General features: G+C 41.2%; 2 protein-coding genes and 1 non-coding gene across 5 annotated transcripts; all 3 read left to right on the top strand.

Moving 5' to 3' along the window:
- Nucleotides 1-1,099: 1,099 nt before the first annotated feature.
- Nucleotides 1,100-7,193, top strand: blvrb (biliverdin reductase B). The gene is made up of 5 exons (XM_064302280.1): nt 1,100-1,283; nt 3,333-3,494; nt 5,160-5,249; nt 5,857-5,988; nt 6,624-7,193. The coding sequence occupies exons 1-5, from the start codon at nt 1,199-1,201 to the stop codon at nt 6,776-6,778; spliced, it is 624 nt and encodes a 207-aa protein (XP_064158350.1). The 5' UTR covers nt 1,100-1,198; the 3' UTR covers nt 6,779-7,193.
- A 7,924-nt stretch (nt 7,194-15,117) lies between these two features.
- Nucleotides 15,118-15,189, top strand: trnae-cuc (transfer RNA glutamic acid (anticodon CUC)). Its single transcript has one exon. It is a non-coding gene; the product is annotated as a tRNA-Glu (tRNA).
- Nucleotides 15,190-15,622: 433 nt separating this feature from the next.
- On the top strand, nt 15,623-23,467 carry sertad3 (SERTA domain containing 3). Of its 3 annotated transcripts, none has more exons than XM_064301187.1 (2): nt 15,623-16,084; nt 19,961-23,467. In XM_064301187.1, exon 2 carries the CDS (start codon nt 19,970-19,972, stop codon nt 20,783-20,785), a length of 816 nt encoding a protein of 271 aa, XP_064157257.1. In that variant the 5' UTR covers nt 15,623-16,084; nt 19,961-19,969; the 3' UTR covers nt 20,786-23,467. The 3 variants fall into 3 exon arrangements, with proteins under 3 accessions (XP_064157257.1, XP_064157256.1, XP_064157255.1); XM_064301186.1 differs by lacking the exon at nt 15,623-16,084 and adding an exon at nt 16,093-17,366; XM_064301185.1 differs by lacking the exon at nt 15,623-16,084 and adding an exon at nt 17,373-18,580.
- The last annotated feature ends 1,161 nt before the right edge of the window (nt 23,468-24,628 follow it).

Below are 24,628 nucleotides of genomic sequence, written 5' to 3'. Positions count from 1 at the left end.
GACTTGCACTGTTCAGCACAACATATGGGCTTTTATACAAGGGCATGTAATCACATTTTCCATACCGAAAGGAACAGCCAGAGAAAAGCCCTCAGATTCCCATAGTACACCAGATATTCGGACCGAATATAAACAAATAAATAAAGAAATAAATAAATAAATTATATTGTGTCTTAATTGCCAATAGATAACTCTAGTCTACATAGCTAGCGTCTAGTGGCGTTTCATTGGGGAAAGATAAATAAGACCATCCAAAGCCTTTGGAAAATAATCCAGGATTTCTCTAGGAAAGAGCATTCATAGCCTGCATTTTGCTACAACAATTCATTCATTACGACAACCATATTTTTGCAAGTTGTTCCTTTTTATTTTCTAATTAATTTACATTTGCTATACACACTGTAATTCATGCATCTTAAAAAAAAAATAAGTAAAAAAACAAACAGGAAAACCTCGTGTATTATTTCCTTACATTAAGAATAGGTGGAATTTGTCATTCTAATCTTGGAGAGGTAATTAATTCACCTTCATTAAACTCTGTAATTGATGCTATTAACATACTCGATATTCTCACATTTTGGTGCAGATTTTTATCACATTGAAAGCATCAAAGCACTTTTAAAATGTTTGGAAAACACACTTGCCTACCATTTACGCAGAGTATTTGGTGAATTTTAATAGGCTAAACAGTATTACTTGAAACGCGCTACATTGATGTATGCCGCCGTACTCCAATGGCTATGACATTGGACACCTGCTTCGGTACATGCACAACGTATGAACCCGTATGTAGATAGCATAGCCTATTGAATGGACTTCTTGTCCTAGCCTGGAGCCTCCGGTTTTGCTACCGTGTTTGAAACGACAGGACAATGAAAATTCAGTCACTAATGAAGGTGCATTAGCTTTTCACCAACCGCTCTTACGGTCATTCTCCCCCAAGAGACTGAGTACATTGGCGTACGAAACGACTTTCAGTTTTCAGAGAAACCATCCACTAACAGACCCAGCTGTTCGCTTTTAGGGAGGAGTTTATCGCGGAAGTGAATCGTTTTCATGCGTAAGGGGCGTTTCTTCTGATCAAGCGTTATTTAACGTTTCAGTTGTTATTCATTATGACATTTTTCGTCTTCACGGAGGCACAGTCGCATTGTTTATAGTTTGTCTCTTGCATCGTGACAGTTTTTGAATTTCAGCCATGTCTGGTTCGGTCAAGAATGTGGTTATATTCGGCTCCACGGGAATGACGGGATTGGTGACCTTACAGCAGGCAGTCGCAGCAGGTACGCTTGGCTACAATATGAATATACATTGAAGAAACACGTTATAGTCTACAGCTGCATACTAAAATGTTTAGTCTTGTCAGTGAAAGATGATTTAAACCTGTAGTAACGTATTTTCATATGTTTACGACGCAGAAGTTGCCTAGCTGCAATGCACGAGCAATAGGACGTATGACAGCGTCAGTACGCAAAAAAAAGTTAATATATCCAACAACAGACTTGCAGCCCAATGCACACTAACGGTGATTTTTAAGGGAAAAATGAGGAAGAAAAACACGAGGACTTGGTATGAAAACATAGTAAAGTTCGGTATTCTGTGTATCAATAGTTAGTTTTTCACTGGCAATATAACCGCTATATTTCCATAGAACCCAATCTGATTATACTGAATTGGGGTATTCCCTTAAATATGTGTCGATACGTAGGCATTCTTGAATTGTCGTTTTTTGTCATTTTTTGTTTGGATAATATTGTCAGCATTCATTTGCTTATTCGTTAAATAAGAAAGCGTAACTTGAAAATGTTAAATGTTTTTATGGTAATTTCGTATTCACAAAGTAGCCTAATTTGAGACTTCCCGTTCGAAGTTTAGAGAAACCGTTTTAGCCATGAAATAGTTACAGTGGGACGTCATTGTTCAAAGTTGGCGATCTTCAACTCTTGCACTGATCTCATGAGACCCACACAAAGGTGCTGAGTCACGCTCTAGATTTCTGCTGAGTAACTGATGCAAACGGTTAATTGCAGTGAAGGCGATAAGTGGTGGTTCTTAATCTCTTTGCACCAGGAAGGGTGGTCTCCTTTCGACTTTTAACGCGCGCAGTGTTCGAGCATTTTCCCTCCATATACTGGTTATTAAGAAAGGTTCGACGGTAGTCTCCCTAAAGCCAGCCACTTCTAAACACCTGTTAATCCCACTTGGGTGCTCACAAATATACGAGCTTGTCAGTGAAACTTTAAACATTTTACTTAAAGCTAATTTTTAAGAAAAACAGCTTTAGTAATACAGGTACTGTGAATATTTTGTGTGCGCCATGCGCCGCTCTGATACTGGGCTGTTCCCTGAATTGCAGAATAAGTGTATTATGAAAGTTGTCCAGATACTCGTGATACAACAATAAAAGATAAGGGAAGTTGTCCAAAGTGAAAAGGGTTGTCATGAAATGAGGACGTGAAAATGCTGTCCAATATGCTGTGTCATATATTCCCATATCTGCACTTTCAAATTACTTTAGAACATAACGGGGAATTATGTCCTTGTTTACTTAATGTGCATTTTATGTACAGGACCTGGATCTCCACTTTGTTCTCATTCCACTAGCTGGCTAGTCTGCACTATGTCAGCCTCTGGGCAATTTTTAAAGGAGTTAATTTCAGGGAACATGCACCATTTAAAGCAGACATAATAATGAAGTGAATAAGAATATTATTCTTGATGCTGCAGAAGAGAAGTTATGGCTCCAGATTTGGAGCAGGAAGTGACAGTTCTTCATGGGCTGTGCTATAGTAGTTTTAGAGTCACATGCAGTTACAGATTAATTTCATCTTGGAAAAATAGAAATTATGACCAGAATAAGATGATAAATGGATGAGGCAGAGGAATGAAAACTGACTGTAGTTCTACAGTGCCTGCAGCTATCATCCCTGGGCTACAGGTTTGTAGGAATGTTGTATTTAAGATACAGACCTCATATATGCCCAGGGAAGTAGTGTTTCAGCTGGATGGTGAAATCCCAGTCATGCACGACAGACTTCTGTAGCTAAAACTCTTGTTTAAATGTAATTTTAGAATACTGCTGTTGGCTAGTTCTGAGTATGCTCTCGGTTGTAGTGCTGCCCAGTCTCATGGTCCTCAGTTGTACTCTGCCCTGCTAGTTCTGTGTCGTCTCAGTTTTGGGTCATGCTAGTTCTGACTGTCTCGTGAGTGCTGCCTGGCTAGTTCTGTGTCTGTTCTCAGTTGTAGCATTGCCATTGGGTAGTTCTGTGTGTTCTCAGTTGTAGTGCTGCCGTTGGCTAGTTCTGAGCATGTTTCCGGTTGTGTGTCTCCAGGCTACAATGTGACAGTGCTGGTGAGGGATCCCTCCAGGCTCCCTGCAGACCACAAGGCCTCCAGAGTGGTGGTGGGCGACGTCCTCAACAAGGACGACGTGAAGAAAGCCATGGAGGGCCAGGACGCGGTCATCATCATACTGGGCACCAGGAATGACCTCAGTGAGTTGGGCCTACGCCCAGGGAGGGGTGCTGACCAGGGCCAAAGGGTTCGGCCGCCTGATAATAATACATGTATTATGCAGTGCTTTTCATTCTACAGTAAAAATATCAAGGTGATATAAATTACATTACACTCATCTAGCAGATGCTGTAATCCAGGACAGAGAATATAACTGTATCCACCAGAGTTATGAGAAACAGTACCAGACCTGGCTAGTAACATTCCCAAACCTACGACTGTAAAGTACTAAATGCAAGTTAACAGCACCATTTACCAACAGGCTGTCGTGGTGCTTTCCGCAGTGGGTGTGGCAGTAGTTTTTGAGCCATATTTCATAAGGACATGAGGTACAGATTAGGATTATAGAGGACAGGTGTTTAAAATAAGATTAAAAGGCTAAGGTACCAGTTTAGCTGTTTAATTTTTATTAAAATCCAGTTGTGCCTATGTATACAGAGTATTTCAGTAAGTATGCAATTCAATTTCATTTGTATAGTGCTTTTGACAGAGATACTGTCACAAAGATGATTCACTGTGAAAATACAAAATTGCACAAAAAAACTGACCTGAAACCACAAAAAAACAAGAAAAGTTTGGGGGAAAAAAACTTCCCACTGGGTAGAGAAACGGTGAAGGAGACCCAGTAAGAGAGCGGGAGCCATCCTTCGCTGGCCAGCCCAGTGTCATGACTCATAACAGAAAAATACTGACGGGCAACAGGACAAATGTTCAAATGGGTTGGGGATGTTCTAGTCAGAGGAAATTCACTTTCCAGTGAGTGAGAAATTCAGCAAATTCATGAATAAAGCTGGAGTTTAGGGCTGGGAGGCCTGTAGGTTATCACAAGGGCAATAGGCTGACAAAAGAGACCATTTCTAGCAACATCTGGCTGTGTAGGGTTCATGACTAATGCTTCAAAGGAATTAAATTTATACTCTGGTTATGGGGTTGAGTAAATAAATGAATTTTATATAACCGCAACACCATCCCCTCTTGGACAGAGATGGGAGTTTTGAATAGGCTATACATGTATCCAGGAGGAGACCCATTTCAAGCAAGGTTCTCATCCGCTTTCAGCCATTTTCAGGAGCCTAAGGCATAGCCTAATGCCTAAAGACTATAATCAGAGATTAGTTCATTCACCAAAGCTGCCTTAGAGTTAAGGGATCTTACAGTAATCCAAATCACAGAGAAGTATTAGTACTAGAATTGATAGCAGTATGTATTGTTTTAATATGGATTAGATTTTTTGTGACAAGCTCCTCAATATTTAGGGGGATTGACACACACTTGATAGGGTGAAGCCTAATCAACGGTTTTGAGAAACTTGCAGGTATTTGTGTGGGACAGAAAGTCTGCAGCCCTGCCTGTGAGAAAGAATTATCGAAAATCTGTGAAATATATGTGTAGAGAAAAGAGCGCTCCCCTCCCGGGATGGGCGAACACCGTCCCTTTTTAAAAAGTCCAGGCCTTCCCCAGAAAGTTTGGCAGTGGTCTAAAAAACTTGCTTTGTTTGCACACTGCTCAGATAACCAACCAATTTAGTGACAATCTGCTGTGGATTGAACAATATACACCTCCATGAAAACAAAATTCAAGGATGTAATCCTTATTTTACCACAAGAGGTCAGGAGTGCATTTGCTTTCATTTATTGTTTGTGCAGGTCCCACAACAATGATGTCAGAAGGAACCAGGAACATTTTGGAGGCCATGAGAGCTCGTGGGATTCAAAAAGTAATTGCCTGCATGTCTGGTAAGAAAGATTTAATTATCACAAAGTGTTTTCATCACATGAACACAAATTTAAAATGTTTCACATCTTCTATATGTAGAGCATTCCTCATTATATTATGAATTTGCACATTTTATTTCATCCTACAAAGCTTTGTTACCAGAGGTGTTTCACAACTGACATCTCATCACCTTTTCTTATTTTTGTTCCTCATCAGAGGTGTGTTCCAACATTTACACCATTCAAATATGACAATACCGTATTCAATTAATGCATTAAATGAAGACATTCAGTAAGAAGTATAATTAAAGTTAAATGACTCTTGCATAAAGGACAATTGGATTTCTTTAATGTAATGAATGAATTGCAGTAGTATACTGTAATTTATGAGTGTGTTTTATAAGTATATTGTAACAGTAAATCAGTTAGTCAGGGTAGTTGAAGCATAGGATATTTGTGTTTTTAAAAGGTGGAATGGTTTAAAATGGGAACTAGTATTGGAGTGGAAGGCAGTTGGTATGGCTCTTATTCACATTATCCAGCTTCTTTGTTAGTTCAGGTTTGTGTTGATGCTGTTTCATGGCTCACCTGTATGCCTGCCCTGCCCCTCCCCCTCCCCCTCCCACAGCCTTCCTTCTGTGGGACCGTGCCAAAGTGCCGCCCCGCCTCCTGCCTGTCACCGAGGACCACGAGCGGATGTACATCGTGCTGAAGGAGTCGGGGCTGAGCTACGTGGCTGTGATGCCCCCTCATATCGCTGGTGTGTCTGGTGACCCAATCAGCACCAAGCTTTTATGCATACATTAGCGCTATATCCTCGGTCCTGGAGAGCCACAGGGCCTCCTGGTTTTCAATGTTTACTTCATACTTAATTGATCGGTGAAAGGTTTGGATCACATTGCCTCATCTGGCCAGGTTTCCTGGGTTTACATTGGTTGCTGATTTTAAGTTGAAAATTAAAAACCAGTAGATGCTGTTGCTCTCCAATTCTTAAAACTGTGTTCATAAAACAGGACATCACCATAATTTTTTGCCTCTAATTAAAATGAGGTGTGCCTATCAGGTTGCACAATGACTAAACACTAAAGCGATCACAAGTTACTTTGTTTGCGTATGTACTGACAACGGCCCATAAATGCCAGAGCCAAATGGCATATTTGTGAGTGACTTCCTTTGTGTCAAGTGTTTGACCTCAAAGTTGCAGAGAACTGAATGGCGCCAAACAGTTCTGAAAAGTTTTGAAAAGCTGCAATGCACGCTAACACACACACGCTAACACACACAATGTTTCTGCACAACTGCACACACGCGCAAACCGCAGTGGTGGAAAAACCTGATTTCTTACCAGTCAGAGTGGAGTGCGAGCTCCTGGTAACATGTGCTTGTGTCCCACAGACGAGCAGCCCCTAACTGAGAAGTACACCGCCACTGAGGGCATGCTGAAGGGACGTGTCATCTCCAAGTTTGACCTGGGCCACTTCTTTGTCAAGTGTCTTTCCACATCTGAGTGGGACGGGAAGACAGTGGGAGTTTCTGGAGTGTACAGTTAATCCCGGCCAGCCGTATCTGTTCAAAACAACACCGGTCAATAGATTTGGCCTGTTGTGTTGTTGCAGGCTTGGTAAAGTCTGCTGGTAATTGCTTCCCTCAGTGCATTTCTACTCCTTTTTAGAATCTAACAGTTCACAACTATATAATTCTAAATACATAATGTATTCTGTCCCAGTGTGTTAGTGTAGAGCTACATTATAACTGGTTTTAAACATTTTAATATATGTCCAACTGCATATAAAACTGCATTGCTTTTTGCTGTCCAATTTTCGATTATACTTACATTGCCTTGAACATTTTGAAGGCAGGAAATGATTATTGTGATATGATTAATACCTTGGTCATCAATGCATTGGAAATGTTAGATACTAAATGTTTTTCAATATCATGAATAAAATCTTACCTATTTTGTCATGTCTTGTAAAGCCTATATATTTAATACACAAAAACCTGAATATATCTTTCTAGTAGTATGGTCCACAATAGTACGGTTCCCAGAACTGCACAAAATACTCTTAAGTGCGGTCTGACACAGGTGTCATGTAAGATAAGAATAACTTCCTTAGATTTATACTTTTGGCTATATATCCCAGCATCCTGTTGGCCTTTTTTATTGCTGCAGCACAGTGGCTAGAACCTGAAACGCTTTGATCAACTATTAATCCCAAGTCTTTTTTTAATTGAGCACATTCCAATTTTGTTCCTCCCATAAAGTACTCTTACTTCATATTTTTATTTCCCACATGTAGAACTTTATATTAAGCTATATTAAATTTCCTCCCACTTTTGAATTCTGTTTAAATTTTCTTGGATTACTTGGTAGGTTCCAAACTGTTAACTCAACCTCCTAGTTTTGTATTTTAGTTTTGTATTTAACTAATTTCAATGTCCCTGTCAATGTCATTTATAAAATGAGGTGGTCCCAGCACTGATCCCTGAGGAACTGTACTTCACACAGTGCTCTGCTCAGATAGGATCCCTCCTCCTACTCTTTGTGTTCTGCCCTGTAACCAGTTCTGAACCCACTCTGAAACACCTCCTGTAATTCCAACTCTTCATTTTGATGAGTGTCTCATTATGGCACCTTATCAAATGCTTTTGTACATCTAAATATATAATATTGTATGCCCTGCTACAATCAAAACACTTAGTAGCTTCCTCAAAGAATACTAAAATATTTGTCAGGCATGACCTTCCCTTGTAAAATCCATTATGATGTTGCTATTTTCAAGAAATAATTTTAACTTGTCTCTAACAATATATTCTGGTATTTTACATGTGATGCAGTTAAGGTGACAGGCCTGTAGTCTCCTGGATCAGTATAGTCCCCATTTCTTATATATTGGTATGATATTACCTTGCTTTCAGTCATCCGGCATTTCTCCAGTTTCTACAGACTGTCTAAAAATACTTGCCAGTGGTTTAAAGATGATATCACCTAACTCCTTACATACCAATAGGTATATACCATCAGGGCCTGCTGCCTTATTTGTTTTTAGTTTATGTGATGTATCCAGTACTTCTTTATCCCCTATCTCAATATCTGCTATAATTCTGAGTGTTTAATTTGCCTTCCTGCTTATTAGTAACCTCCTCTCCAGTAAAACTCTCAACAAAGTAACTATTTAAGCCATCAGCAATATCCTTATTCTTATACAGCAATGCTTCATCTTTACTGTAATGCACTTGACATCCTCCCTGATTTTCCTTTTCCTGATGTAGTAGTGAAAGGAACATTTAGGATTAACTTTTTGTATCTTGGGCATTTTGCCTTTCAAAGAGCCTTTTTGCTACCCTTAGTTCTTTTTTAACCTTAGCACGCATACTACAATATTCAGCCTCATTACTCTATATACTGTCTCCTTTATATATTTTATGATGTTTATTATTTTTTATTCTCAAACTCTCCCCAATAGCTTTGTTCATCCACTGGGGAGACTGCTATTTCAACTCACTTTTATTAACCTTAACTATATTGTGTCATTCCATCACTTCCAGTTTCACTAGAGAATAAAAATGAGGTAACAAGCATACAAAATCCCTTTGTCATCCATCAGCATGGGAAAAGCCAAATAACTGTTAATTCAGAAGAGACCGATGGTAATTTACCGTCACAAGTCTGGTAGTGGGTACGAAAAAAGGCACACGGTTAAACATACCACTTAGCACTGTAAGGGCAATAATAAAAAGGTGTAAAACATATGGAATGGTTGCAGATTTGCCAGGAAGAGGAAGCAAGTGCATGGTGTCCCCACGGACGGTGAGGAAGATGGTGAGGGAGGCCATTAATAACCCAAGGATCACTGTTTAAGAATTGCAGAGATTGGTTTGTTTCTTGCGGTCAACAAGTCTAAAAAAAAAACATAAAATGGCACCTCCATACCAACTAACTCTTTGGAAGGGTGGCACGAAGACAGCCCTTAGTGAGCGCAATAAACAAGACCAAGAATCTGGAGCTTGCCAAACCTCATTGGAATTATGACTGGAAGAGAGTGCTATTGTCAGAAGAGACCAAAATTTAACGTTTTGGCCATACACACCATCGACATGTTTGGCGGCAAAAGAGGAATGCATACAGGAGAAGCACCTCATACCTACGGTCAAATATGCAGGTGTGTCATTGATATTTTGGAGATGGTTTGCTGGCAGTGGTGCTGGGGCACTATTTTAGATCAATGGCACAATTAATTCAACAAAGTACCAGGAAATTCTGGCAGAAAATTTGGTTGTCTCTGCTAAGAAGCTAGGATTAAGTCATAGGTAGATTGTCCAGCAGGACTATGACTCCAAGCATACATCAAAATCTAAACAGAAAGGCTGAAGTGAAATCAACATCCATGTTTTCCAATGGCCATCTCAGTCTCCAGACTTAAATTCCATCAAAAACCTGTGGTCTGAACTGAAGAGGGGGGCTCCATAAGCGCAAACCCAAAGATATCAATAGCCGCGTTTCCACCGCAGGAACTTTACCCCGGAACTAGTTCCGGGGGCTTTATTTTACCCCCAAAAAGGTTCCTGCTCAGGGGGTAGTACTTTCCAAAAGTACAGGAACCTTTGGGGTGGGGCGCAAGTACTGAAAATTTCTGATTGGTCGACTACTTGCAGTGTTATTTTTTTTACTTTCAGCCGCCATGTTTAAAAATCTCCAGCCGCAAACCAATTTTTTTTCATAATAACTTCAAATCAAACTTGTATGTTATGCGGCGCAGTAGCCTAGTTTTGGTTACAGCCTGCCAACGTCTTGGAATTATAACGTGTGCTCTTCTGTTCTTTCCTTGCTTTCGTATTCGTTTTATAAAATGCTAAGCATTCGTGCTGGGACAGCATATTACTTACCAAAACATTCGAACGGATTAATTCGGTTGCTGAATATTTTCTTTCGGATTTTCTTTGTTACTGACTCAAAACGTTTGATACGAGGTTGATGTTAGGTATGTGGTAGTTCTGCGTAATTCACATTGGTGATAGCCTACAGTAAAAGAAAATTGGAAATCACCTTCCGCACTTTTTGTCAGGGTAAAATAACAGGTTAATTCTAGTAATCGTCCCTTTAGCTTTTTCAGACTGCCGTAATTTTACTCTGAGATTCTTCAATTCCACAAAAAGACCAGGAAGACTATGGACTAATTAATGGTGCATGGTTCGCATCTGGAGGGCACACTTCGCTGCTCGGCTAGCAGTAACTTCGAAGGAAAGCAAACGGTGGCTGTACCACTGCTAATTTAAATTTTCACGCAAGTCCGAGTTTTCGTTCTATTCTTGTCATTTTGCGATTAGCCTATATGGAATTGACGATGAGAAAGTAATCAAACAGCAAATTGTTTACAACGTGTGCATGTTTTCTGCTGTTGTTGCCAGTTATATTGGAGATGTGAATGCATTCTGTCGCCTCGGATGTCAAGACATGAAAGTGAATGTTCGCATAAAAATCAATAAATACAAAAGTAACCATATACAGTCATTATTGGTCGCCCGTTGTATATAAGTGTAATAAACCCCTCCGGACTGTCCCGGTTATTAGAAAATAATGTAGGCTACTTCGGTGGTAGTATGGGGTTACAGAAGAAATCATAGGACAGATGGACCGACGACAACGTCGCTTTTTCATACGTCAGTGGGCTAATTTTGGAAACACAGACAACCATGGGCTGAAGGAACCTTTTAGTTCCTGGTAAAGTAGTTCTGGGACTAAAAGTTCCGGGTAATTTTGGTGGAAACGCGGCTAATGATTCTGAGAAGTTCTACATGGAGCAATGGGCAAAAATCCCTCCAAATGTGTTCTCTAACCTTTTCACAAATTATAGGAAAAGACTCATGGCTGTCGTCTTTGCCAGGGGCGTTTTCACAAAGTATTAAACCAGGGGTGCCAATAATTGTGGAACTTGTTTTTTGGGGAAATATTTTTTTTATTTAAAAAATGTAAGGCTTTGGTTGATTCCAATGAATCATTAATCAAGCACACTAGTTTACACATGTTGGAAAATAAAGCTTATGTCAATAACTGTATTATTTTTTAGTTTAGCATTTTTTGAAGCATTTTTTGTGCATATTTATCAAGGGTGCCAATAATTCTGGAGCCCACTATATTTCCATAGAGCATTTTATTCCCAGGACTGTCTGAAGCTATTGGCCGGTAACATACGCCTATGTTAAGGGCCTTCTCATGTTCACCTTTGAAGTTAATCAAAATATCCTCACTAGGGCTAAATTGGTCAATTCCTGGAATTTCCTTCACAAGATTTTATTTTACAAAGAGTGACACCCCGACCTCTCCTACTGCATCTACCTTTCCTAAAGTCTGTACCCTTCTATATTATAGTCTATATTATATTCATCCCCATCCCCTTCCCCGAGCTCCCCAATGTCTCTGTAATCTCAACTATGTCATAGCCTATTATTCATAACAGTCGCAAATTCCACAGATTTTTTATACTTCTAGCATGTAAACAAAGACATGTCAGAATCCCTACCCTTTTCACTCTCTAACCTCCCTGCCCATGTCCCTAGTTTAAATAAACGTGTGCTACCCTAAGCATACTGTATGCTGGCTCAGTGCAGCAGTACCCCATAAATCTGTACCCTCTTTCCTACACCAGGTCTGTAGCCACGCGTTAAACTGCCATATGAAACTTTGCTTCTCACTGCCTGCTCCTGGTATCGGTAGTATTCCAGAAAAAACTACAGGGGAGGTTCTTTTTTTAATCTACTTACTCTGCTTGTCCTTCAGAACCTTTTATCTACCCTTACCTATGTCATTGGCTCCTATATGATCCATTACGCCTGGCTTATTCCCTGCTCTGGCCAGGAGCTTGTCTGCACGCTCCAGATCTCCTACCTGGGCACCAGGCAGGCAACACACCATATGAGATTCCTTGTCGCGCGAACAGACTATGCAAGCAGTCAGTACGTTTACATGCACAGCCAAAAATGAGATTTAATTGAATTGTTGTCGTTGTCCCAATATAGCCTACATGACTCGGAAAGAATCTAATTATTGACAGAGGTGTGTCTGAAGTAGAGACTGAAGCCACACTATACGCGGTGACGGCCGCCTGGCGCCGCGTCCCCACAATCGGCTGTTTGTGGGCGTGTCACCTATTTTTAACAGACAGTTGTGTTCGTTAAATTTTGACCGGGTTTAATATCGTGTTTCATATAAGTATATAGCAGAGCCACCGACAATTACAGAGACTTTTCTCCACGCTGCGTTCCTCTCAACAGTGTCTCTGTAGGAGATTTTATTAAGTTGGGAAACCCGATACGGCAGTTACGAGTTAGGTCCTCCATTGTGGAACGATAGAATGTGGAACTAAAATTAGAAAAAAATAGGGACAATTTACTTGACTTGAGTTGTATATATGTCTATGATCTCGCCGCCATAGACATTCGTTTTCATTTTGAACGAATCAAACTGAATATAACCACAGTCATTTTACAGTTTAACATAGCTAGAAAGGATGCTAGAAATGGTTAGCCTGAAACTATTTGGGGCAATTTGGACATGTTATGTATTAAAATAATAAATCAAAACACAAATTTAATGTTGCAAGAAAACACTGGTAGCTAGTTAACAAGCAAAACTAGCCTTTAGAAATGATAAATTATGCTTGCAACCCTACTCATGTTAGCTAGCAAGCAAATAGCAAGAAATCAAGCTTGTTCCAATGGAAAAACCTTTCAGCTAAAATGAATAATACATTCATTACTTTCTAGCCAGCTTGCCAGGTTAAAATGATTGTGGTTATGTTCAGTTTAATTTGTTCAAAATCAAAACACGACTTGCAATAAAACCTTGGTAGGTAGTTAACAAGCAAAGATAGCCTTACAATCAGGGTTATTTGATGCTTACAATCCTACTCAAGTTAGCTAGTGTGGTCAGGAAAAGCGGGCCCCGGCCTGGGCCAGAAACGCCGAGGTCGCTCTCCTCCACACTGTTGAATGCTTCTTCAAAAGATGCACACTTCTCAGAGTCCGATGCAACTGGGTTTATTGTTAGTAAATCAAAGATTACATAAAATAACCCGGGCTGATCTGCGCAGTTCAGTACAATTAACAGTCACTCATAAGTAAAGACAATACATCAGATCATTCTCCAAGCATTCCCAAAACACACACTCTTAGAAAACACATAAGACGCACACACACACAGACATAGGAGACATACAAGACACACAAGACATACACACTCCCCTGGGGCCGAACACTCCCTTTTATCCTATCTTAGCTCCTCCTGTTGTGGAGCTCAAATCTAGTACTTCCTACTTAATTTTTGTTAATTACGTAATGTTGTTGACATCATTATTTTTATCTGACACCCAATTCTCGGACACCATTATTTATCAGCCCCTCCCTAGTGCTCGTCTCCCGCTCGACTCACCCTCCCCCTTCTATCATAAATCACATATTCTGACAACACATTTTCCAGAAAAGGCAGAAGCTTCCGTTAGTTTCACAAATGTGCCTGTATACAGCTTAATCAGCAGGGCAGAAATTATGTGTGTATTATGTGTTTGTTCTTATCGCATCTATTTAGTATGAAGCGCTCCCCTGCTGCCGGTTGTTGCTCTTATGGCCAAGGTCGACCTTGGTCCAACTGTATCTTTCCTCCTTTGCTAGCCGGATGATACGTTAGGGAGGAGACAGCTGGTGCTCATTGATACACTCCTTTCCCATATACACTGGGCCTGTGCTCTCTAACTACATATCTTTCCCCATACAATGGGCTTGTGTTTTTTGAGTACATCTATATTTATTTCCCACACTAGCAATGCATTTATTGAAATCGGTTGAGAAATGTAAACGTTATAGTGCTTTTTATCCAGAAAAACCGCTCCCCCGTTTACTTGTATTTGTTTACAGGCCAGTCTTGCCTGGACCACTATGGCGGCGACATTGACGTACGATCCAAAGGCCTATAAGTATACCCGCCAAGGCGTAACTTGGCGGGATGGCATACTTGCCATCCCAATATGTCCATGCTCGCCACCTCTCGCCGCGCCGCCGGCAATCCCAACATGCCCTGCGGGGTCTGGCAGCCACCTCTCGTTCGTCATTCCGCGTTTTTCTTCCATCCATATATTTTAGGATATTTAACTCCTTCAGTTGCGATAGCATGAAGTTGGTCTCCTTGTCCGTGCAGAAATGTGTTTTTTTTCGCAATGATACTAGGGAGGGCAAAACGGAGCTTTAGAATGTCGCCAGCAGTGTATGCGCGTGATCTTGACAATGCATTTCTCACAGAAAGGTCGTTCGTCACCTTTTTTTTAGTTCATTACAGTGGTGATAGAAGTGACAATAATTACGTGGTAATGTAATGTTAGCATGTAATGTAATATGCGGTTAGCCTTTATTTATCGCCGTACAAGGTTAATGTGAAGTACAATCTGACAGCACTAACCCATAAAAACGTAGGCCTACTTTGAATGTGAATGTGAAAAAACATTCGATTATAGTCAGCGGCACCGAAATTTTCAGTCACACCCTCAATAAACGGTAAAAGTCCCAGTAGAAGATTGAATGAAATCTTTTAAAGTTATAAATTTTCTGAAACGTTTTCGTTTCCGCTTGGCCACCGTGAGCGTAAATTTGCTGTGTAAATTACGGAACATACGCAGAATGCCTAGGCCAATTTTAGTCCGATTATCTAGGTATGTTAGTCCGACTTTGAGAAATTCGACATCGTACGATTTCAGTCGGACTACGACGTTTACATGATTTTTAAAAGTCCCGTTTTAGCCTGACTAATACAATAAATCGACTTTTTCAAACATCATGTTTGCCGACTGAACGTTGCAATTTAATTTTTGAATATTCATGTCAATGCCCAAACAAAATAGCTTCCCTGGTGGTCTAGTGGTTAGGATTCGGCGCTCTCACCGCCGCGGCCCGGGTTCGATTCCCGGTCAGGGAATGAGCTTTTTCTTTAGGTTAAGTAACCCACTTAAATATGTATTTAATAAACGAATCCGTGTCGTAAGTAAATCCCTATAAATAAAATGTTTTTTTATCATTCATTATGTCATGAAAGAATACAAACGGTTTAAAATAAATCTTGAAATAAATCCACATGGCTAGTCAACTTCAGCAGTTGCTCGCGTCAAAAAGACGACTCATGGCTCGCTACGTAACTAATGCTTGCTACTGGTGAGCAGCCTTCTTTCCACCGTTTCCACAACTGATTTGACAACGCACCAAACACAGCAACAGGACATAACACATTTCAGAAGACTGTTCAGCGCTGTACAGTGCGACAGTTTTGCTCGCTGGAGTTTGCTGGAGTTGCCTAGCGACGTTGTTTCAACAAGCTTGTAGATGGCTAAGAAGGGGAAGCTAAAATGATAGCTACTTAGCTAGCGCTAATAAAATTGCAGGTAATAAGTAGCTAACGTTAGTTAAGTTCTAGCTGCCATGTTTTAACTACAGTTCATTTCTGCATCAGTTTCACCAGAAGCCCCCCGAGCCAAAGGCAAATACCGTTTTTCAGAGACCGTTATGACGTTGTCGCTACACTGAAGTAGCAAGCTAGAGCTAGACTAACGCAGGTAGACATATGGTGCTAAAATAATCCTTTGACATGCTTAAATCTAATGTTTTTAGCTAGCTACAGGCATTTTGTTAGCGTTTCAGCCCTTGGATGCACATTGTGGCGCCGATTGTTTTCCCCTCCGGTGGGCGTGGTTTTCAGAGTATGACGCGTTGCGCTCTATCTCTCTACGAGCTACGCCAGCTAACAACAACATGAACAACAACCACAAGAAGATATTAAGAAGATATTAAACTATTCAGACATCAACGAAAATGAAAAGGTACTTTTTGGTAGTTAATATTTAATATTTTTGTTTTGTTTTTTATTTTGTAAAGAACCATTCAGACATTCGCTCTCACCACGAGGTCACCCTTGCCGGCTACATGATTGCTGTTAGGCTCCCCCTGTGTTTTTTACAGTCTCTGGTTAAAACACTTTGGCCCCTTTGCTGGTTTTGTTTATGTTTTGATTCGCTGCATTGGGACATTTTCTTCAACTGAAAATAATTGTGTGAGTTCATAATAGTGTGTGGCAGCTAAACATCGGTTTTACGTGTACTTTGAGGTTGTAAAAGGTTTGTTTTTGTTGATGAATTTTGTAAGATTGAGGTAAATGAGACCTGTATTTTGAGCTAAGATGGTTTGTGAAATAAGGAAAAAGCTCACGTTCCGTAAATACTGTATGTCACACTCTTCAAGAGTGTTTTATATAATTAATTTGTCAGTATACATGTAGATGTGACATGTAAACACTTTGGAGTTCGTACTAAAGAATAGGTTACATGTTTATGTCAGAGAAACACATCTAGATATCCTGTAATTTGTGGCCACAGGTTGAAAAGTAAGCAGCTGTTAGACCGTCTGCTCTGCTGTTACAAAGTAAAGCGCACATGTAAATAAAGCTTGAATTATTTGATAATACTACAGTTCAAATGTCATTCAACAGTAAATTAATTTTTTTTTTAAATCAAATCAAATGAATTTTGACCAATAAAACGTGTTTAACCGCCACCTGTGTGTGCTACTAAATTTTTCTTTGTGCTACTGAAAATTTTAGGTTACTAGCACCAGTGCTACCACCTAAAAAAAGTAAGCGTACAGCCCTGCTGTTCTGAAAAAAAATGCTAGGTCTATCACTCGTTCTTTTGGCACAAGTGAAAAAACCAGAAAAGCTCTAGAACCAACACGTTTCCTTTTTCTTCCATGCAGCGAAAGCAGGGGAAAATGTCAAGGGAATTTTAATTTAGAGTGACAGTTTTTAACCCAATCAGATGACAGAAAGTTAAAGCAATTCTCCTGCTTAGCCTATGCATAGAAGGCATTCGGTTCCGAGGCGGAGCTTCTCCTGTTTGTCCAAGTACGAAAAAGCATTGTATAGCCTACTATACTATACATTGGGACTCTGTAGGGGCAGGCAAACAACATTGAAACTGAAGTGATGCGCTGAGGCTAAGGTTGATTCACCTTCGCTGGATTGCCAAGGAATTCCATTTTTATCACTTGTTCGGAAGGACAAAAATCATTGGATGCCTTGAGTAAGAAGACGGACCGCACAGAGAAAAGGTAAATTTAGTCGTCAGCAGTTTACAGTTTAAATTGAAAATGTGTAACCAGCTCAAAATGACGGCTCGCTACATACTTGCTCTTCATTACGTAAGTATTGGCTAAGCAGCTAACGTTATCTGGGACAGTGTTGGAGAGCTTCTACGATAGTAAAAAATGAAATGATTTGGTGATTTTTCAAAAAAGAATATGTTATATGTGGCCAGCTAGCTAGTCAGCATATCTTTTTGCATATTTTGAAATATTAAAAGTAGACCGTGATACTGATTTGGTTAGGCAGGTGTCGCCATACGTGAGGTGCCACACATCAAATATTTATCCAAGTTTACATAAATTGTATAATTTCTAAGTTTGCTGTTGTGGCCTAGAGAATGCACATGTGCAATCGCGAAATGCTGTAAGAATACGGCTTATAGCGCTGTCTGGCTTTGTGCGTCCTGTGTCATTCTCTTTTGCAGTTATGGTAAAGAATGTGTCCTTTACAGACCAATACGTAAAACACAGGCCATGATGTTAGAAATAATGAGCTAACTTAAATGAACCGAATGATTTATATTAGTACGCATGTGTGCAGGTGTAACAGTGTGTAGCCTGTGATATATCACACGTAGCTACGTCCACTCTAGCTTGCTTTACGAAGAGATTCAAACTTATTGATTCGTTACACGTTATACACAACCTGCAGCCTTTGACCTTTTATAGACATTTTATAGAACAGATTCACTCACTTTTATGTTGCAGTGCATACTATTATCCTTGCCAGTCTGCATTTACATGGTTGTGAACAGTACAGGCAAATGTGCTTCTGCTAATCTGGAAAAGCATTATACCGTATATAAATAAAGAAACGATGATGGTTGGGAATACTATTAATGACGAGACCCGATAAAATAATGTGGCTTTCTAAGATAGCTTCCGTTATCAGTGTATAACATCATGGTTCACGATTTAGCCTATTTATAAGTTACATTAACGATAACATTCCGTAACAGGACAGCTCATGTTTTAGTGAAAGGTTCAGTTCTCTTTCGCTGTATGCGGGGTATGTGCCGTGTTGAAACAAAAACTACAATCCCCACAAGGAATATCAGCGCGTGCGCAGTATGTTCGGTGTCCGGCTTGAATTGCAGGCGGGAAGGAAAACGCGCAGATCAAATGTCGTTTGATTAGTACCGGGATTGCTAATTTGAGAACTAATGCAACTTCTTGTACCGGTAGGTACATGCATAATACGTTTTTCAAGTTTTTATTATTTTCCCTTACGCCGTTCGCAGTTACTGGATCTATTTTATATAATGAATCTGGTTATCTAGCCTACAAATCCAATCTTCATGCACTGGTGCCGTGAGTAGCTGGATATGTTACGCATTAGATAAATCACGACTGCTCGTTTTTTAGTTGACTTACTAGCTAAGCCATACCGTTCGTTGAAAAACGTAGTGGCGCTGGCGAATTTTTTCCCCAACTTTTACTAAAGCCATCAGCCAGCGTTCGATCAATGTAGGAACCGTGAGTACCTAAGTAAACCAGCTTGGCTGCATCAATGGAAGATGATCAGTGGAATGTAACTAGTTAACGTAGATTGTGTTATCTTTCTATATTTAAACATTTTGGCACATGGGTAGGCTAACGCCAACTTGCCGTCTAGCTTCTACTCAGCGAAGTATAAAACGACGTGTTGACTGGTGGACTAAAGTTCATAGCTAGCTTGTTTGTTTACTTATTTCCGCTACAGCTAACTCGGCTCCACCGTTACTAAACCTCCCTTCGTCCCTAATATGTGGGCGGACGGGTGCGGCGTTACGCGGTCTGTGTGTGCACGGTGAAGATGAGCAGTTATGATCAACCTCAAGTTTAGCCCGAGCGAAAGAATCACATTTTGATCAGGTTTTGCGTTTCTTTCTAATTCACGGTGGCGTTTTGAGCGAAGTGGAGCAGGGCTGTGATCAATTCAATAGCCCCATTTCACTTTACGTCATAATATCAACAGCGCCTTGGGTTCAGGGGTCCATACGGGGTAAATTCAAAACAGTGCACATTAAAATCACTGACCTGTTGACATGACTTAGTTTCGACTAACTCATTAAAGGCGCTATACAACCCACACCACTGGTGGAAATAATGAGAGGAGTCTCATACACCGGGTTTTCTGCCTCGAAAATCGAGTCTGACTCTAATACATTTTCGATTTATTTGAAGTACACATTTGTTGGAGTCATAGAATACTTATTTACAAACTGTTTGACCCTAATAAAAGTAAGTAATCAAATAATGTCCAAATTCATTGTTGTTATCCCGAATGACATGTTTGGTAGGAGACTTAATATGATTAACAGTTAAAATAAATGATAAAATGGAGAATAAAACCTTGTGTGTCGTATGTATGTATAGAACATTCTAATGAACGTAAAAAAAACAGCATGAAATTGTCTTTGTAAAATCCAGTGATTTCAGGTCTGTGACCCTCAGCAGTGGCGTGGGCAGAACAGCAGAATATTAGTGTGATCTATGAGGATTTCCACAGATTTCATGTGATTGGATGCGTCTGAACCTTTATCTAGTCTGCCCTAACTCTGGTTCGCATTTCTCCCAAGGTTGAGGTGATGGGCAAGGGCCAGAAACGCAAGCTCCCGGAGGCTCCTGAAGGGGGCAGCGCAGAGCGGGGCAGCGTGGTGTACGAGCTCCAGCGGCAATCCGTGCTGGACCTCTCACTGGACAAGTTCCAGCGCTGTCAGACACTGGCTGAGCCCAGACTTCTGCACTCGGTGCTGATCACCAACACCCTGCGGCACATCCAGGAGGAGATCCGGCAGGAGGCCCCGCCTCCCGCGCCACCGAGAGGAACCCCGGAGCCCCACCCCCAAGGAGAGGCCCCTCCCACCCGGCCGCCCGCCTCGAGCCGGCCCGTGGGCTTGGAGGACGCCGGCGAGGACTGGATGGCCCTGTCCTCTGAGGAGGACTTCTCCCTGTCTTCAGCCGTCTGCTCCATCCTCAAGGACCTGGACACGGTCATCGATGGCGGCCTGGCGGTGCCGCGGCCGCCCCTGGGGTCCATCGAAAACCTCCCCGGGGAGGCGGGGACCAGGCGGGAGGGCGGGGCCGGGCCACGGAGGGCGGAGCGGTGCAGCGAGGGCTGCCGAGCACCGGAGGGCGCCGTCTTCGGAAGCCTCGAGGTCATGCGGTCCAGCTACCTCCGCGACGTGGCCCTGGACGACCTCTTTCTGGACATCGACACGTCGGCGTATGAGCGGGACGCCGCCCCCCTGGGGGCCAGGACCCTTTCCGGCACCGCCGGCGACGAGCTGCTGAAGTTCCTGCCGGCGCTCGCGTCTTCCGCCGCCTCGCCCTTCCCCCACAGTCCCAGCGCGCGCGACCTCAGCGACCTCGAGCACATCATGGAGATACTGGTGGGGTCCTGAGACTGCCAAGCCGGTGTTCCCTTTCAAAAATTAACTGAAAACCAGACGAGACTGAAGAGGGCACAAATGCAATGAGACAGTCATGTGAAAGTAAAATATGATATATGCAGGTATTTAGAAGCAAAGTGAATAATGAAAAATACTCAGTTACAGTTCTTGTCGTACTGGTAAAGTCTACATAATTTTTATATATGAGAGATACAGTTTAGGGATAGCAATCTTGTGCCTTTTAAGATATGTAGTCTATTTTGTATTTTAGCAGTTGTTTCCTTATTGTTTGCTAAAGAGGCTTTATTTAAGGTGGATCGTGGATGCTTCAGTGCGAATGCACTGAACTTTCTGATTTGAGCATAGAATAGAGACTGAATATTCAAAGTGTCACAGTTACCAGGCGGTTAAATTTGTGGATGTGGTTGTGTCAGGGTCACTTGAGAGATTCCTTAACTCCGTCCTTCAGGCAGCTGTGCTGTTGGCCATGTGAAGGAGGACAAACGCTGAAATACCGGGTCTGTCTTCAGACGCTGAAATACTGGGTCTGTCTTCAGACGCTGAAATACTGGGTCTGTCTTCTGTGAAGATTTCCCTTTCATCGAGTTCGGCTCAGAATTTGACCCGTGACATTTCTGGTGACCTAACAAAAAATTGAATATACTGAAATTATATACGGAAATGGAAAACAAATATTATGGCGATATTGGAACACTTCACAATATATGGGCAAAAATACAAATTATTGCCACTTTAAGAAACTGCTGTATATACGTAGATGAATACAGCTGTGAATTATATTTTGTTTTATATATATATATATATAGTTATATTTTTACGAATGAAGTGCACATATTTATGTATATTCTTTTCACGCGAGGAAGCTGGCCTTGCTTTAAAATGCCACCTGCTTATGCGGGTGCAAGTCGGGCATTGATCATTAGAGGGCTGATCTCCCTCTGTTTACAAGAGCCCGACCCTTCCTTCCAACCGCCGTCTGCAAAACAAATTCCAGTTGGTTTTCCTGGCACCTCAAATCTGACATCCCCCTCACAACAACCACTCTGATGCTGAGACGCGTAATATTACAAGTGCAGTATTTTGCTCTGCCGCGTGATAGTCTCCGATACTCGCACTACCTCATTTTCACCCCTTCCGTGCCCTCTTGCCCCTGGCGTCAGCCCCTCGTGGCTGATTGGAGCTGGCCTCTCGCTGATTGTCGTTGTGCAGCCGGTGAGCCCTCCTTCAGAAGCGGGCGTGTCCAGCCGGTTTCGGCGGGTGTGCCCCTGCTCTCTGCAGGGCACGGCTTGCTTTGTGTCAGGCCGGGGATGCAGATTGATACTCGTCAGGGTAAACGTTCAGCACATTCACTCTTTTACGGAGGTTCCGCAGGTTTTGTCTGTCAGAGGGATGCTGCCGTTTGTAGCGGTCTTGTACGTGTATTCCTAGAACCAGGAAGTCCAAATTTTGTATCCGATGCCAGTTTTACAGGGCGTTCTTTGATGAAAAATATCCGTATTAGTTTCATTGTGTTCCCTTTAATGGAGAGCCAGGTGAAGCCGTATTCCTGAAGTGTGTGTGTGTCCTATTTTTCTAAATGTACAGCTCTGATACTCTCTGCCATGTTGGGCCATTTGAAAGGGACAGGCACACTTGTCTTATAAAAGCAGTTGTTCAGAAAGGACTGCAGTTCTGTGATATAATTTGGATCAACCTGTATTGCAAGGTGGGAATTAAATGAGCCTATTAGGGCTTATTGCTAGTTGCCTAACTGTACCGGCAATTGGTTTTCCAGTGAACATTTCTAAGTAGATGAGATGTGTTTGCTACATGTCAGTTCCTGTCTGAAAATTTATTATAGACGGTGTTTTTATTTTGTTCATGTTGTCTAACCCTGGTTTTTGCTCATACTGTAAAACCAAATTAAGAACTTTAAAAACCTGGTTTATGCATAAAAACAGATGCTTTGGACTTTTAAAAAAATGTGGTGTGTATTAGCATTAACATTGAGGTTTGGCCTCAGTTTCATGCCGTTTTTAAATTGCACTTAGTACTGTATTTAACGGACATTTCTTCCGTGGCTTTGCAAATTTCTCATGTTGAACTACAACAACTTTCTATTTCTCAACCATGTCAATGGCTGATTAGTAGCCGACTCAGCTACTGTTAATGAGGGGAAAATGTTATTGAGTTAATACGATTTTGGTTTAATATTAATTTGTGCTATTTATAAGCAACACTGTGCCATTGTAGAGAAAAAATGGTTTACGTGTACTGTTATTTGTTCCTCATTACAGATTGTAATATAAAGCAGATCTGAGTATTTTTAAAAGGTAGTTATTTTGAAAATGGTGCTTTTATTTGAAACCTCTGCAACAGTGCTTTACATAATGCTAAGCATGAGTCATTTCTACATGTTTAGATCAAGCCAAGCAAAGCATTGTGGAAAATGAATTTGTAATTATTTATTACACAATGACTGATAATGTTTGAAATTTAAATTATTTTGTGTGACTGAACACCCCTTTATGGATGAAGTGCTCAGAAGAGTAGATGGCAGGAGTCGCACCTTCATGGGAGAATGGGGAAAAGCCTGGAGTTACTGTGAAGTACGCTGTCTATGCAAACACTACAAAGTGTTAAACTGTTCCTGTTTTAATAACTTTCGTAATTAAAATATATTACATTGAAAAAGTGGTATGAATTGTGATCTTATTGAGGGATACAGTGAAAGGATGAGCTCAATGCTGGGGAAATTAATGCTGAAAACTTCGTGGCTTCGGCTAATAACTTCACACAAGTTTATATTGACTTCACTGAAGTGTTTGTCCCTACAGTTCTTACTTCCCCTGCGTAAACACATTATGTTGGTTAAATAAATAAAAGTCGTATGGATGTATTTACTATTAACCTGGTACATTGTTCATATTATCCAGCAACTGTTCACAGCAAGGTTAGGACATTGATACGTCACTGGTTAACTCGAGTTACCCCTGGTATTTACGGCCGTTCGAATGCAACTTCCCGGTGGTAAAATCGGACATTTCCGACTTTACGATTTCATGAGGACCGGACGAATGCAGGATGAGATTCCTCCGCATTCCCCGCTCGAGGCAAATGGAGTCTGCGTTTTTTTTTTTGCAGGCTCCGCCTTTGATTGATTACGTGTCCAGCTCGCATCCTATTCACCGGACAAAATGGAAGTCCAGCTGGGCGCGAAGCCTGCGCTCTATTTTTAAGCAAGGAGGGCTATTGTGAAACTGGCCTGTAAAAGGCGCGTGCTCACTGCTTAATGTCATGCAATAAAAGCAGTCACCGATGTCGCGTGGCAGTTTTATGTTTTGCAGAATGGGACCGCAGCAAACCATATTTTATTGCATTAATTAATGTATTTAAGACAACTGGGGCCTCATTTATAAAACAGACTTACCATCAATTTTGATCTTAAGTATGACTTACGCAGAAAACCCCGTATAAGTAGTTATTTATAAAACCTTACTTTGACGTGGAAATGATCTTATCTCTACGCAAAGTCTAGACTTGACGTAAGTGAATTTCCTGCTGGTTATGTATGGCTATTTTTTTCCCCTTGCAGTTTAAGGTCAGACTATTTCTTTTTCAGATCCGCCACAGTTCTGTCTTGCTGCCCCACCTCGTTCACTGCAGCAGCGACACACTCCCAAGCTTCCTGTTTGGCTTTGTTTGTCAACCCACTATTTAGTCCACCGATTAATACATGTTGCCTGTCTTCAATCTGCTCTGCCATCGCTGCGTTCGCATCTTCCAAAAAGTTTTATTTTCTCTTTTGGTCCATGGTTATTCCTGACTAAACCCTCATTTATGCTAGCATTATAT

This window comes from Anguilla rostrata, chromosome 12 (assembly GCF_018555375.3).
Source record: "Anguilla rostrata isolate EN2019 chromosome 12, ASM1855537v3, whole genome shotgun sequence".
Taxonomy (NCBI): Eukaryota; Metazoa; Chordata; class Actinopteri; order Anguilliformes; family Anguillidae; genus Anguilla; species Anguilla rostrata.
The sequence above is the reverse complement of the archived record's forward strand: the minus strand, read 5'-3'. Positions and strand labels throughout refer to the sequence as shown.

Coding starts and splice junctions, on each gene's coding strand:
- blvrb (XM_064302280.1), top strand. CDS start 1,199: ATGTCTGGTTCGGTCAAGAATGTGGTTATATTCGGCTCCACGGGAATG. Junction 5,250..5,856: donor AGTAATTGCCTGCATGTCTG/GTAAGAAAGATT, acceptor CCCCTCCCACAG/CCTTCCTTCTGTGGGACCGT. Junction 5,989..6,623: donor GATGCCCCCTCATATCGCTG/GTGTGTCTGGTG, acceptor TGTGTCCCACAG/ACGAGCAGCCCCTAACTGAG.